Below are 14,175 nucleotides of genomic sequence, written 5' to 3'. Positions count from 1 at the left end.
GCACATTTAATTTCTTAAGAAAGAAAAATCGCTGATCAAGACCGTCTTGCAAAACCAACACGTCGAATTATTAATAATTCTTGAATACGATCTACTTTATATTCGGTAATTTTTTTAAATGATCTCGCAGTACCCGATGAGCTTTTAGTAAACCGATTTCAGCAAATCACTTCCAGCCTGGCATCGCTCAAAATTTTTTAATTTTGAAATTTTTTTATCCCTCCCCAATCTTTGAGTGCGGTTTCGATGGAAGCTGAAACGGACAGGTGTGACCTGTACACGAAGGTGTAAGCCGAAACCGTCCACGTTTCTTTACAGAAAACGCATCAACTCGACCGGATTAGTTTCACCACGTCACGTCACCCTCTTTCTCTCCGCACGAAAAATGATTAATTGATTAAACGACCATTATTAATTTTATCGTGAGATTAATAACCTGTTTGGAACATAAAAATTTATATAATAAGTAATTACATATTATTGCGAGGTTCATTTTTTTTAAGAATTCGTAGCGCAACGTGACATTGCTGTTACGCTAAAAAAGCCGCTCGCGCCAGTCAGTTAGTTACCATCCTCCTTACGAAGAAAATATCGCCGAAAATCAGAAAAAATACGAGCTTGTCAAGTTCAGTTCCCATTAGGGGTGTGCAATTGGATTGGATTTATCCAGAAATCGGATCGAACCACCCGAAAAATAGGTTCGGGAACCGGTTCCTGTTTGAACTGGTCCGGGAACTAGTTCCATTTTTTGGGAACCGGTTGGAACTGGTCTGGTTCTCGGTTCCAAGTGAAGACCCACCCGGACTAGTTTTGGAACCGATTTATAGCTTGTGTTAAAAAAAAAAAAACTGTAGATCATACTATTATTATATTTTGGATTCTTGCTTTTGATGAATAGTAATTTTTATTGCTCATCTTAGGGATTATTGCTTTTGGCGGATAGTGATTTTTATTATTCATATTTGATCTTGAATCGTTTCATTGCTACTCATATTATTTTGCTGGAAAAAATGAAACAAGAAAAAAGGAATAAAAGAAAAAGGTTCTCTGACAGAGCCTGAAATCGGACCAGAAAAATAGAGTAGGTTCCAAAAAAAATAAAATAAATTTCAGGTTTTAAAAATTGAAAATTAATTATAATAAGGTCGGTTTCAGATTTCTGGAACCTGCCCACCCTGAGCCGATCATCCCGGGTTCCCACCGTCCCGCACGCACCACCTCTCCTCCTCCTTTCTCTAATCAAATTCTTTCAGTACGCTTCCGAGCAGTTTTTTCCCCAACTGGGGCGAGTATCAGCAGCGAGGAGGGAGGGAGTGAGGCGTTTCGCGGCGAGCTTCTTTCGTCCCTTTCCCCGCGTGTCGCTTCCACCCGATCCGCGGCGGTGGTTGAACTGCCCCCCCCCTACTCCTCCACGCACGCACGCACGCACGCCCGCCCGCACGCGCCCTCTCCTTCGTCGTCTTCCGATTGACCATCCCAATCGCGTTCCCCTCCATTTTTTTAGCACTACTTTCCTGCATATCTCTGTGCGTTCGCGTTAGCGTTCTCTATATATGTAATATATATATTAGTGTATTGCTCCGTTTCCGCTCATTCTGGGGGAGGTTCGTCTTCGATTTCGGTTCTCCTCAGTCGATACAAAAGAGAAGGACAAAGCATGGCGCTGGTTCCGCGTCGCTTATTCGACCTCGCTTGACACCGCTCGCCATGGATCCGGAAGCCGGAGCAGCAGCTCCTCCTCCTCCTCAGAATCAGGCCAAGCAGAAGCAGGTACGGCAGGAATGTGCAATCGCCGGTCCCGTAATGTTGATCTCGAGCTGTGCTTTTTTTTTTTTTTTAATTTTTGCTTGTGTGGCACAGAAAGTTTCGTGGAGGTCGGTGCTGCTGCTGGCGTATCAGAGCCTCGGCGTCGTGTACGGCGACCTGAGCACGTCGCCGCTGTACGTGTACAAGAGCGCGTTCGCGGAGGACATCCAGCACTCGGAGACGAACGAGGAGATCTTCGGCGTCCTGTCCTTCGTGTTCTGGACGCTCACCCTCGTCCCCCTCCTCAAGTACGTCTTCATCGTGCTCAGGGCCGACGACAACGGCGAGGGCGGCACGTTCGCTCTCTACTCCCTGCTGTGCCGGCACGCCCGGGTCAACTTCCTGCCGAGCTGCCAGGTGGCGGACGAGGAGCTCTCCGACTACAAGAAGGACGGCGCCGGCTCGTCCCCGAAGACGAGCTTCGGATCGAGGCTCAAGTCGGCGCTGGAGAGGCGCCGGGTGCTGCAGAGGCTCTTGCTCATCTTGGCCTTGATCGGGACTTGCATGGTGATTGGCGATGGTGTCCTCACGCCGTCTATTTCAGGTAGTGAAAGTGATTGCTTGATTGTCCCGTCGAAGTCTAGGATTTTATTGAGGTTTTCGGGAGGTTTACTTTGAGTTCCAAGTCGGCGGCCGACTTGATTGGAGCTGATTGGTCGAATTTCATGGGCGATTTGGTCAAATTTAAGGAGATTTCTTTTTCCCCGTTCTGAAGGTTAAAAAATTTGAAGATTTTCGCCCTTTTGGCTCCCGCCTTTCTGGATTCAGGGACAAACCTTGAATTTTTGGCATTATTTCGTTTCAATTATGGATCAGAGTTGGGATTATGGTGCTGTAGAGACTGATGAATTACTTCTTTTCTGTTTGATTTAGTATTTTCAGCGGTGTCGGGTCTTGAACTTTCGATTGCCAAGGAGCATCACAAATGTAAGATCCTCATTCTATTTAGTCTCTGTACTCGTAGCATTACTCTTGGCAAGTAACATTAGTTTGGTAGTTTCACGGATTGGCTCGAGAATCGGAGAAATTATTAGGTAGGCTGGGGGCATGAGCGGGAACTCAGCATGATCAGTATTGCTCTAAACCTCATGGCAAAATTGAATTTTCACCAACTTGAACTGAGAACAGCATTTTCTGGTTCATTAGCTGTTTTTATATCTATAGAAGTGTTGAGTTAGAAGATACTTTTCTGGAGTTCTGGTGAAATAGTCAGACTAATGCTAGGAAACTTTAGCTTTTATGTGCAGTCCTTCAACTAAGGCCTTCTTTTTAAGTTTTACAATGAAATGCTAGCATTGGGCATGGAACTTTTAAATCCTTTAATTTGGGATCTCTTTTCAACCTCAGTATCGCAGAATTAGGTTTTCAACTACCTCTATTTTCTTTTCCTTCCTTTTCTCCCTGTGTGGGTGGGTTATGAAACAGTGGTAACTTTTCTCTTTAATGGTACTCATATTATGACAAAACCGGCTACCTTCCGGCTTCTGGAGAACTAGGACAGTCCTGCTTATTCCTGTTGATAAGATGAGCATGACGAATAGTTATCCCAGCATTGCAAATGTCGCTTGATCCTATTGGCTAATTTTCTAATGCTGCCATGCACTAGTATTACCTTATGATGAAACATGTATGTTCATTGTATTGATCCTCTATTCCATGTCCACAGAGGTTTACAAGGATTGAAGGTTGTCCAAATAATAAAGGGTTTATTGAGGTTGTTTGCTCGCTCTGCTGTTCTTGTCATTGTGCAAATTTTGCGGTACTATAAATGTGGTCCAACTCCAAGAATGGTGGTGCTTCTTCAAGGCACTCTAATTAAAAGAGAAATTTTAGACTGCCAATCTTCTTGGTTCCTCTTGATCTAGTTTCTTCATGATTACATTATTTCGGCTAATGCTTCATTCTGCTCTGCATATCAGCATTAGCAGCTAGGTTTTAGTTGCTTGCGATTGGTCTGTTTTGCCTTCTGAAAGTGTGGCAGTTTTGCAGATGTAGAAGTTCCGGTTGCATGCGTCATACTAATAGGCTTGTTTGCTCTTCAACATTACGGTACCCACAGGGTTGGATTCTTGTTTGCTCCAGTGGTTGTGCTATGGCTTTTCTGCATCAGTGCCATAGGCTTATACAATATTTTTCATTGGAATCCTCATGTGTACCAAGCACTGTCTCCGTATTACATGTACAAATTCTTGAGGAAAACTCAACGGGGAGGTTGGATGTCCCTTGGTGGGATCTTGTTGTGTATAACAGGTGAGCATTTGCATTTGAGTTTACTTGTTCTTTCTTTCACTGACAGAGCGAGTATTTACTAGAACCTGGAAATTTCAGGTTCTGAAGCTATGTTTGCCGATCTTGGACACTTTTCCCAACTGTCAATTCAGGTACTTGTGATTTAAGTGTTCACATAACTCGTAAGAACTTGTCTTTTATATCTGTTACTGTCAGTTTAGTTGTGTTGATAAATGAAGAAAAGGTCGTCTTATAATTTAAAATGGTTTTCAGTGCTTGTTCACATGGGTCAACGATAGTTGAGGTGGCCGTTAACCTCTGATGGAGACAGTTGAATTATCTTGCTCCACTTGTTTTTGGCTCTTGAGGCGAATTTCTAAGTAGAGCATCTGTTATTGACATGGTATAATTGCAGTGATCCCGCCCCCCCTTCTAGAGGCGGGTGAACATTTGCTGTCTTTGAAAGTGATTGCCAAACTGTGAAAGTTTCCATAATTAATACTCATTGGCTCATTTGTTTCATCCACATTATGTCTAAACTACTGGACTTAAATGAACATTCATCTTCCCATGGTGCTTTAAAAAGGCATGCCAATTTCAATTATGTTTACCCTTCTTTTCTGGGCAAGGTTTGCAGAGTGTGAATTCAGTGAGATACTCCATTAGCCTTCAGTTCCCCTGCTATTATAGTATCTAAAGTCTCTAACTTGATAATGAATGATTTACTACTACTACTGTTCAGAGAACAGATGTATCGACAAACATTATTTACTTCATGCAGATCGCATTCACCTCTGTGGTTTATCCGTCCCTGATTCTTGCATACATGGGACAAGCTGCCTACCTATCTAAGCATCATGTAGTTGATACTGACTACAGAATCGGGTTTTATGTTTCTGTGCCAGGTTGGTAGCTTTCCCTTCTATCTGCAATAATTTGGACGATGGGTAAATTTTATCTCGCTAATGTCACTTTGAATTGGCTTCCAGAAAAACTGAGATGGCCTGTACTGGGAATAGCCATACTTGCTGCTGTTGTTGGCAGCCAAGCTATTATCACCGGAACCTTTTCAATTATTAAACAGTGTTCTGCTCTGGGCTGCTTTCCAGGAGTTAAAATTGTGCATACATCATCAAAAATTCACGGTCAGATTTACATCCCAGAAATTAATTGGATCTTGATGGTATTATGCTTGGCTGTCACTATTGGTTTCAGAGACACAAAAAGCTTGGGTAATGCATCAGGTATGAGGAAAATATCAGCCCCAACCACCATATTTGAAATTTTTTATGCTTAAGTTGATTATCTGCTGGGTGGAGCTATTCAACTTGAGTATTGCGGCTTCATCTGTTGTTTTAAAGATATTTCGATGTTGCTTTGATTGAGTTATTGATGCGCCTTTTTTCCCGGAGCAGGTTTGGCAGTTATAACGGTTATGTTGGTTACCACCTGTCTAATGTCCCTAGTCATCGTCCTATGCTGGCATCAGAGCGTTGTGGTCGCAATTGCGTTCGTATTTTTCTTTGGAACAATTGAAGCGCTCTACTTCTCCGCTTCTCTTGTCAAGTTCCTTGAAGGAGCATGGGTACCAATTGCCCTGGCATTCGTCTTCCTTATTGTGATGTGTATCTGGCACTATGGCACTCTCAAAAAGTATGAGTACGATGTTCAAAACAGGGTCTCTGTCAACTGGCTTATGAGCTTGGGTCCCAGCCTCGGCATTGTACGTGTGCGGGGGATTGGGTTAGTCCACACAGAGCTCGTGTCGGGGATTCCTGCAATATTCTCCCATTTTGTCACCAATCTTCCAGCTTTTCATCAGGTACTAGTGTTTCTCTGCATTAAATCTGTCCCTGTTCCACATGTTAGGCCAGAGGAACGGTTTCTCGTGGGCCGCATCGGTCCCAGGGAGTTTAGGCTCTATAGGTGCATCGTACGGTATGGATATAGGGACATCCACAAGGACGACTTGGAATTCGAAAATGATCTGGTTTGTAGCATTGCGGAGTTTATACGCACTGGAAGTGCAGGACCCTGCGGTGCAAATGAAGATAACTTGAAGGACGAGGACAAAATGACTGTTGTAGGAACTTCTGCTACCCATGCTGATGGGATTCAAATGAGCGAGGACAATGTTGATGATGTTGGAGTTGCAGGATCATCGAGGAGGGAGATACGATCGCCGCCATTGATCAAGCCAAGGAAAAAGAGAGTGCGGTTTATCGTGCCAGAGAGTCCAAAGATTGATGTGGAAGCACGAGACGAGCTGCGGGAACTGATGGAAGCAAGGGAAGCTGGAGTTTCCTACATATTGGGACACTCGTACGTGAGAGCGAAGCAAGGTTCGAGCTTTTTTAGGAAGATGGTAATTAACTTAGGGTACGACTTTTTGAGCAGAAATTGCAGGGCACCCACCAACGCATTTAGTGCGCCTCATGCCTCAACTTTGCAGGTAGGCATGGTCTACCCTATTTAATTTTGGCATTATTCAGATGTATGTATATAAGGAATTGCAATATCAAAAGGAAAGATGAAAAGAAAGCCTGGAAAAAAGAGGAAAATGAAATCTTCTATCCAGTTCAGTTTTGGCCAAATAATGCGCGAGAAGAGACGATGAGCATGCTACTTGGGCGATGCGATGATGGTCGGCGTAGACGGCCAAACAAATTTTTCGTGTAGAGTTTTGGGAAATTTCAAACGGTGCGGATGATTTTATACATCGTATAAGCTACGCATCTTTATAGTAATGCAGCATGGATGTTACTGGGTCTCATGTTTTAATTGGGCCATCGCGTGTCGGTCCCTCTTGATCTGGCACATCCAAAACCAATGGTAAATGGTTGCAGCGTTGCGACTTGTGAGGACTCATGCAATCAGAGAACTACTGAACTTATGCATTCTCTTTGTTTCCCAATCTTGAACTATTGTAGAAAGATTCATGATTGGCCGGACTTGGTGAAACTATGGACACTTTCTCCGACCCGATCGAGTCTATTTGCTGTTTGCTGCAATGAGAATCTACCACCGATGGGTTTCCGCGTAATATTATAATTATTGTTTCATGATGTCGAAGGAATGACTATTTCACAGGAAGAGCTATTTCTATACAGTTCTTGAAGTAAGGATACAGCAATTCGTGCGAACCAAACGTGCCATTAGTTGCGGGCACTTCCAGCTCTCTCGAAATTGAATTCGATCAATCCAGGCCCACGGGAGGCGTGAATGCTCTCCGACTTTCGGCCTCTTTGGGCAAAAGGGATCTTGATAAAGACAAGCTAAAAGATCTGGATACTCATTCTTCTGCCCTCAAATTTCAGTACTTTTAATTCGACGGGGATTTGACTACCCCATTGGCATTTCCGTTCCTAGTGCTCAACGGAAGGACTAACATCGACACAAGTTGAAAAAGTTGGAGAACCCGGCTCGGCCGGAAAAACAGTCCAGGGAGGATTATTGCACAGATCCGAAAAGTTCACGGTGCCCCCTTGCCATTATCCCTTGTTTTACGTCTGTAAAGAGAAGAAGCAGGAATTTCATAGAATAAGCAAGGAGATAACAATCGATTCGCCTAGCATCATGATTTCTGCTCTGTTTCTCCCTCCAATGACTAAGGTCAGAGTATGAAACGGAAACGAGAACCTCGATGTTAATGGCGACTACGACTTCAGTCTTGAGGCACAAGCTAGGTGTTCCATCACAAATCTCTCAAGATATCTTAAAAATGGAATCACCGTTACATGCCTTAGAATGCACCATTTCCGGTTGATTCTTAATCTGCGATTTCGAACTATCTGCTCCACTGAAATCATCAATTCAAATGTGCTGATACAAACATAATCGTCTCACTTTCATGCAATACATGCAATTCTTCAATGCTGTCTTGATCTACACATACATTTTAACAAAGAATTTCTAATTTTAATGAGGAATCTGGTCTTTCTTTTAGCTATGCATCAGGCACGTTAGTACAAATATTACCTTGACTCTTGAATAAGATCAATGAATCCCATCTTCAAGTACATCATCCGAAGAAGACTATGCCTCTCGTTCTTCTTCATGATGTCGCATGATCACTTCATGTGTAGTTCTCTTGGCAAATGATAGGCATCAAATTACAGAAAGATAAGCTCAAAAAATCCCCGTCGATTCAAATTTGGAAACAAATTGCAGACTCCAACTAAAGACACATTTCTTCGCAACCAGAATTCTGCGATTCCAACTTTCTCGATTGTGAAAGGAACAATAACAGCCCGATGTCAAGAACAAAATGGAGAAATGATAATGCTCGGTACCCATGTCTCTTTATCTAGACGAAACTCATTAGATTAAGCCCAAGAAAAGGAAAGACAATGGAGAGATCAAACTCATTAGCTCAGTGTCAAAAGTGCATTTGTCAATTAGAGAAGCTCTAAGAGTAGTACCCAGAAGTTGACTCAATTTATTATGGTATTCATAACTGTATGAAAGATCTGTGTCCAGGGAACAAATTGTGCTGGGGTATCATGGGGGGACAAGCTTATGTAGGCGGCTTCAAGCAAAAAAGAGAAAACCGAAAATATCTTCAAAAGATGATCGAAAATTCAAGAATGCGGTCCATATGCGGTACCATATAGTTAGATGCGCTTCAACTATCTCGCCTGACACAAAAAGCATAGGCCAAACTTGCATATCATAGAGGCCTAAAGGTAAGCGAAGAACACTGCAGCTGTAATTGCAAAATTCTTGCAGTAGATGATGTTTTATGTCAAAGCTGGAGTTCACAAGTACGATTTTCCTCCATCGATTGGATAATGGGTGTTGCTAATGATTTCGACACATAGCATGACATAGGAATCTAGTTACATAATCGTCTAAATTCGATGTCAACTTTGGGAGTCTCCTAGCATTTCAACTCATGAACAGACAGAAGACTCAGATCATCCCCCCACCCCCAAACCCCCCCCCCCCCCCCCCCCACACACACACACACACACAAAAAGAAGATTGAAGGAGACTAAAAAGAAAGGAAAGTTGCATATAGGAGGGGAAGGATAAACGAAATGACCTTGTTTAGCTTATAAATTCATGCATGTAAGTTTTTTGGTAGAGAGTCTTAAACGAGTTGAAGTCTGCCAAAAGCATAACCTCATAATCTTATCCTGTTCAGCTTCGACCAAGAAGTAAAATATATCCTGTTCAGCCACATACCTGAGATCAAGAATTCTTATAAAAAAAGGAATAAAAATGACATGAACCGAATGAACAAGCTTCCAGGTCCTATATAGGATGCACAGTAAACCCTAGAAATGCAACTTCTTGGACAAAAGAACAGAAGAGAGCACTTATATGAGTAAATATTTAAAAACGAGAGAAAAATGAATGGATAAAATTAAACGTGAGTTCTATTATTCTTAGTGTAGAAGGGGCTCGTCAGAACATAAATTCAAGAAAGCGCGTATTCAAAACCAATTATAACAAGAGTATAGCCGGAAGAAATATTAACCAGACAATATATAATTCATGATTGAATGAACAACTTACATTTGCACAAATAAAAAGGGAGAGAGCATCAGAGTTTTTGCAACGGATGGACCCTTTTTATGTCATACCGTAATATATATATCCCCTTGAACATGGGCGAAGAAAAAGCAACAACAATACGATAAACAACTGACTTTGTTGAAATGGGGGATGTACAATGCACATCTTAATGGGGTTATATGTGATCGTAAAGCTTGGAAAGAGCTTGCAAGACATTGACTTGAGACCTCAAATGCAGGATGTAATCAGCTGTTCTCAAGAGAAGGCGATCCGGCTGCAACTCTCGGCCTCCCGGAATCAGCTTCTGAAGCTTCTTCACCTTCATCCGGACTGTTAAATCATGAGCGGTCATTGACGACGGCGGCAGCGGTGCTCGCCTCGTGGGTCTTCTCTTGCGCAGCGGCTTAGGCTTGCTAGAGAATGTTCTGCATCTAATGGACATTCTCATTTGCAGAGACAGAAAGAAAGGAGAGGAAAACGCAAAGGGCAATGAAAAGCAGTTGGGTCGATATTGTTTTGGGGGCGTGTGTGTGAAAAGCGAACGAGAGATGAGAGAGAGCCTTAAATGATGAGAAGTTTACGAGGACGGGCCATGTGAGCCGAGCCATGTTGTCTTTTGGCACATTTGAGAGAGAGAGAGAGAGAGAGAGAGAGAGAGAGAGAGAGAGAGAGAGAGAGAGCCCATAATTACTTGTTTAGGGTTTATTCTGCTGATATAACTTTGGAAAACTTTATGTCGTTTCCTTTTGTAAGGTTATATGCTTTATTTTGCCATTTTTCTCTGGCTAAGTTAAAGAATATGGCTCAGAATAACGTATCCTCTCCTCCCAGTAATACACTTCACTAATGAGAGGACTTAAAACCAAAGAGGAGCAGAAGAAGAAGAAGAAGAAGAAGAAGAAGAAGAAGAAGAAGAAGCATTTGCTCTCATCTTTTAAGAACAATAAAGTTAAAAACTTAGCTAATTTCTTTACATAAACAAAAGGATAGGATGAATGAAACAACCAGAGTTACCGAAAGCATGCATGCATGCATGCATGTAGTGGAGTACGCACGGCCAAAAGCTGATGCAGTCGTTTAACCCGGCTCGCGGAGAGATCTCACGAACGAACAGAACGACCGTGCGCACCAGAATCCTATGTTCCAGCTGTTCCCTTCCCTTTGCGCGGCCACGCCGTCCGCGTTCATCGCGTCACATCAGACGTTAGTGCCGTCGCAACGACGTCGCTGGCGTCGAACTGGTTTTCGTCGCGTAGCGGGGCCCGCCGAGCAGCACGCACGGTGTCTGACAGCTCTTCTCTCTCGCGCGCGGCCGCGCCAGCCACTCCCCCCCGGGCCGGGTCGACATCATCCGTTCTGTCCTCGTAATCCCCGAATCCCGACCGCCGCGGAGGCCCCCTCGCACGTGTCCCGATCTCGACGCGTTCCCGCTTGACGGGGGCCCCACCGCCACGTGCGTCGAGGCTAGCGAGGGAGGGAGGGAGGGAGGCGAGGCCGTCCCCAGCTCGCCGGAGGGGGGGGGGGGGGGGTTGGGCATTTTCGATTCAAGTCGGCTGGGCTTACGTGTGCGGCGCAGAACGCGTGTGGGGCCCACAAGCGGGAGGCTGGTGGGGAGATGCGATGCGATCCTGGCCGTTGGTGCTCTAGTGATCGAAATCTGCGAAGCTCCGGTGGGGCCCCGCTCATGACTTCTCTCTCCGAAGAGCTTCTTTTCTTTTACCGCAGTTTTGAGCTGGAAATACGGTGGAATCTTTCAATCGTCGTACGAAAGTCTACGTACTCTTTCTCTTCTTCAATGTTCAAGGTCGCCGTAAGGTCGAAATCGCCCCTAGCTTCGATTGAAGTAGATGCTGACGATATATGAATTTTGTAGCTCGAGTTTCGCATGACGTGGCTGATTTAAGAATTCGTTGTTCATGATAGATTTTATGACAATAAACTTAACAATTTATTGCCTTTGGGTTTTGGGTATATTACGGCAACAAATTATTTATTTTTTTTGTTGAAGAAACTTTTGTTCGCTCGTGGTGTTTTTCTTGCGGTGATTGTTGATGTGGCTGTCGATACATGCAAAAACATCAAAAAGTAGGAGTCTTGTGGCCGAGTTGGATTTCGACGTCCGATGCCGACCGAACCAAGTTTACTTAAACGTGAGGGATGGAATCGGTTCCATCGTTAAGAAAAGTTTGAAAATCAAGTCGACTACAACTGAAGTTGAATGACCAATTTGAGTATTGAAATACTCCTCTTGACGGCGTCCCAAGAAAAGACGAAACCGAGCCATAGTCCAGCCGAGCTCAGAACTCGGAAGCCATATGTGCGATGCACAATGAAAAACCAAGAAAAGAAAATGAAAACCAAAGAACAGAACAAGAACTGCAAAGGCAGCACGAGTCAACCTAGTGGATCGCTAGAGAAGGACGAAGAAAACAAAGGATGTGCGGGGACGATCATGGGGGGAATATTTGGTGAATGGGCAACATGCAAAGATTAGGCACTCTACCGTAACATGCATTGAGCGGTCCCCTACGGCACCCACAAACACGTTATTCAGAAACTTCCAGGGTTCGAGAGAAGACACACAACTTCAAGTTGCAATCCATTCCCATGTGAAGTAGAATGATGAATGATAGCTCTCTCTCTCTCTCTCTCTCTCTCTCTCTCTCTCTCTCCCGAGCACTTAAAATAACCCTAGACATGATCACGTGTATGAAAACAAGGTGCGATTCGTGCATAGCGTACTACACGTAAAGCTTGATATATCGCAGTGGCGCTTGGGCTCACAGCATGGTACTGCTGTGATAGCCATACGTGCGTGTAGTGTTGTGTGTACCGTATTTGTACTTATGTATACGTGATAGTGGTGGCCTCGTGCAGTGAGTTAATGCAGTGCGCAGGCAAGTTGGGAGTAGGCCGTGTGGGTCGAAGATGATGGCCAGAGGAAAATAAGAAAGAACCCACATGTGCTTTTGTCCCCGAAGCTAACATGCCATGCCTTGCTCTCTCTCTTTCTCGCGTATGTATCCTCTTACGACCCATTAAGGGTCGTGTTACGAAACGCTCGAATTTTGTCACTCCCATGATATCTCCAACTATCATTATGTCACGAAACAACCCCTTATGGGGATGTCCACGTTAAGGCTTTATCAAGGAGAGCACTTGGGGGGTTACCCACCTCTAAAGAGGAATGCTTAGGCCAGCTTAATTTGTCCGCCGGATCGGCTTCCCGGCCCCTTCACCACATGAGCTTGTGGCCCCTCCGATTGTGGCTGCTTGTGCGGTCGTGTTGTTGCCTTTTTTTTTTTTTATATTTCCTCCCCAGTGTCGACTTCTTGGCCTTCGACGTGGGACTCCATGGTTGAGGATTGTATCCATGGAAATGAGAGAAAGGGAATGTCCTAGCCTTAAAGGTTAAGATCAAGCTAACATGGCAAGTTGCATCTATTTTGCTGGCTAAAAAGAATCGGTATCTTTTCAAATACATTGAATGGACGAACGCCTCATAAAGTAATCTTGGAACCATATAACTTTACGACAGTACCCGTCAAACTTGCCCATAGGGGCGCGGTCGTGGCGCGCTTTGCCGACTGTACTTGAGCAATTCATGCGACAGATCCTCAACCATATAGTTGGTGCACCTAGAGAGATACGTCCAGTCGGCCATCTTTTTCTTTTAGAGGGTTTTCATGACGATGTGCATCATGGGGACCCTCGAGCTGGTTTAGACCGCAAACCCCATACCGCGCATGTGGTTTGACAACTCATTGATCTTGACCGTTCCATCGGTTGAATCGAACATATGATGTGATCCTCTCCGCGGGTCACGTGTTGATCATATATGATATGATTCTCTCCGCGGGCTACGTGTTGACCATATCAGCGATAAAAGATCACCAACCTGGAAAAGTAAAGGTACCTGCATTGCATTTACAAAAGCTGGTGCGTCATCGCGTCGAGGAGGTGCACTCCCACTGCTTCGCTTGCGGGGCAGGCTTGAATCCACGAAACATGCAGTCAAATTGATGCTTCCTTTTCGGCCCAAAAACTTATGTTCTTTTTGTACAGAGTACGATGTTGTCGAGGCCCATGGGCTCGAGTGATCGTGGGTCGTGGAAGTCGAGAGTGGATTTGGACTGATGATGGTGGATTTGGACTGATGATGATGATGCGATGAGGCATCGCAAAAGGCCACTGCTTGTGCTTGACGCCCACGCAACAGACACCCCCCCCCCCCCCCAAAGAACTTGTCGATCCCTCCTCTCGGCTCATGCAGTCAATTTGGTGAATTTGATTTTGTGATCTGTGATAGGTTTTTTCAGCACATTTTAAAGCACTGAAATGTTACTTTCTCTTTCCCACGGGTGTACGTGGACTGAACTTGTCCTCTCCAAAGCAATCACCTTTGGAAGCGAGCATCAAGAGGCGAGGAGAGGTATCTATTTGTCGTCGGAACTCGGAAATTGTAATCAATTTTTTAAGATTTTTCTTTAGCTACACTACCAAATGAGGTGAAACTAACCGCTTTCTTCCTCGAGTGTAATTTTTTAAGAAAACATTTTCCTCTTATAAATACAATCAAGTTATTGCTTAAATATTTCTTATATTCTATTTACAGGCATC

The 14,175-nt window shown here is 44.1% G+C and overlaps 1 protein-coding gene across 1 annotated transcript; it reads left to right on the top strand.

The window, feature by feature from the left end:
• The first annotated feature begins 1,572 nt into the window (after positions 1-1,572).
• LOC115671980 (potassium transporter 6-like) lies at positions 1,573-6,782 on the top strand. The gene is made up of 8 exons (XM_030593709.2): positions 1,573-1,770; positions 1,861-2,350; positions 2,680-2,733; positions 3,796-4,056; positions 4,135-4,187; positions 4,817-4,940; positions 5,025-5,279; positions 5,451-6,782. Exons 1-8 carry the CDS (start codon positions 1,708-1,710, stop codon positions 6,509-6,511), a joined length of 2,361 nt encoding a protein of 786 aa, XP_030449569.1. The 5' UTR covers positions 1,573-1,707; the 3' UTR covers positions 6,512-6,782.
• Positions 6,783-14,175: the final 7,393 nt, after the last annotated feature.

The sequence above is a fragment of the Syzygium oleosum genome, unplaced genomic scaffold (assembly GCF_021117445.2).
Source record: "Syzygium oleosum isolate NSW1041296 unplaced genomic scaffold, Sole_v2.1 Sole_v2.03, whole genome shotgun sequence".
NCBI lineage: Eukaryota > Viridiplantae > Streptophyta > Magnoliopsida > Myrtales > Myrtaceae > Syzygium > Syzygium oleosum.
This window is presented reverse-complemented; position numbering and strand designations above follow the sequence as displayed.

What these genes read in the sequence shown, in the direction of transcription:
- LOC115671980 (XM_030593709.2), top strand. Translation starts at nt 1,708, where the DNA reads ATGGATCCGGAAGCCGGAGCAGCAGCTCCTCCTCCTCCTCAGAATCAG. An exon ending in ATCAGGCCAAGCAGAAGCAG is followed by an intron (nt 1,771 to 1,860) that starts GTACGGCAGGAA and finishes TGTGTGGCACAG; the next exon opens with AAAGTTTCGTGGAGGTCGGT. An exon ending in TTTCCCAACTGTCAATTCAG is followed by an intron (nt 4,188 to 4,816) that starts GTACTTGTGATT and finishes TACTTCATGCAG; the next exon opens with ATCGCATTCACCTCTGTGGT.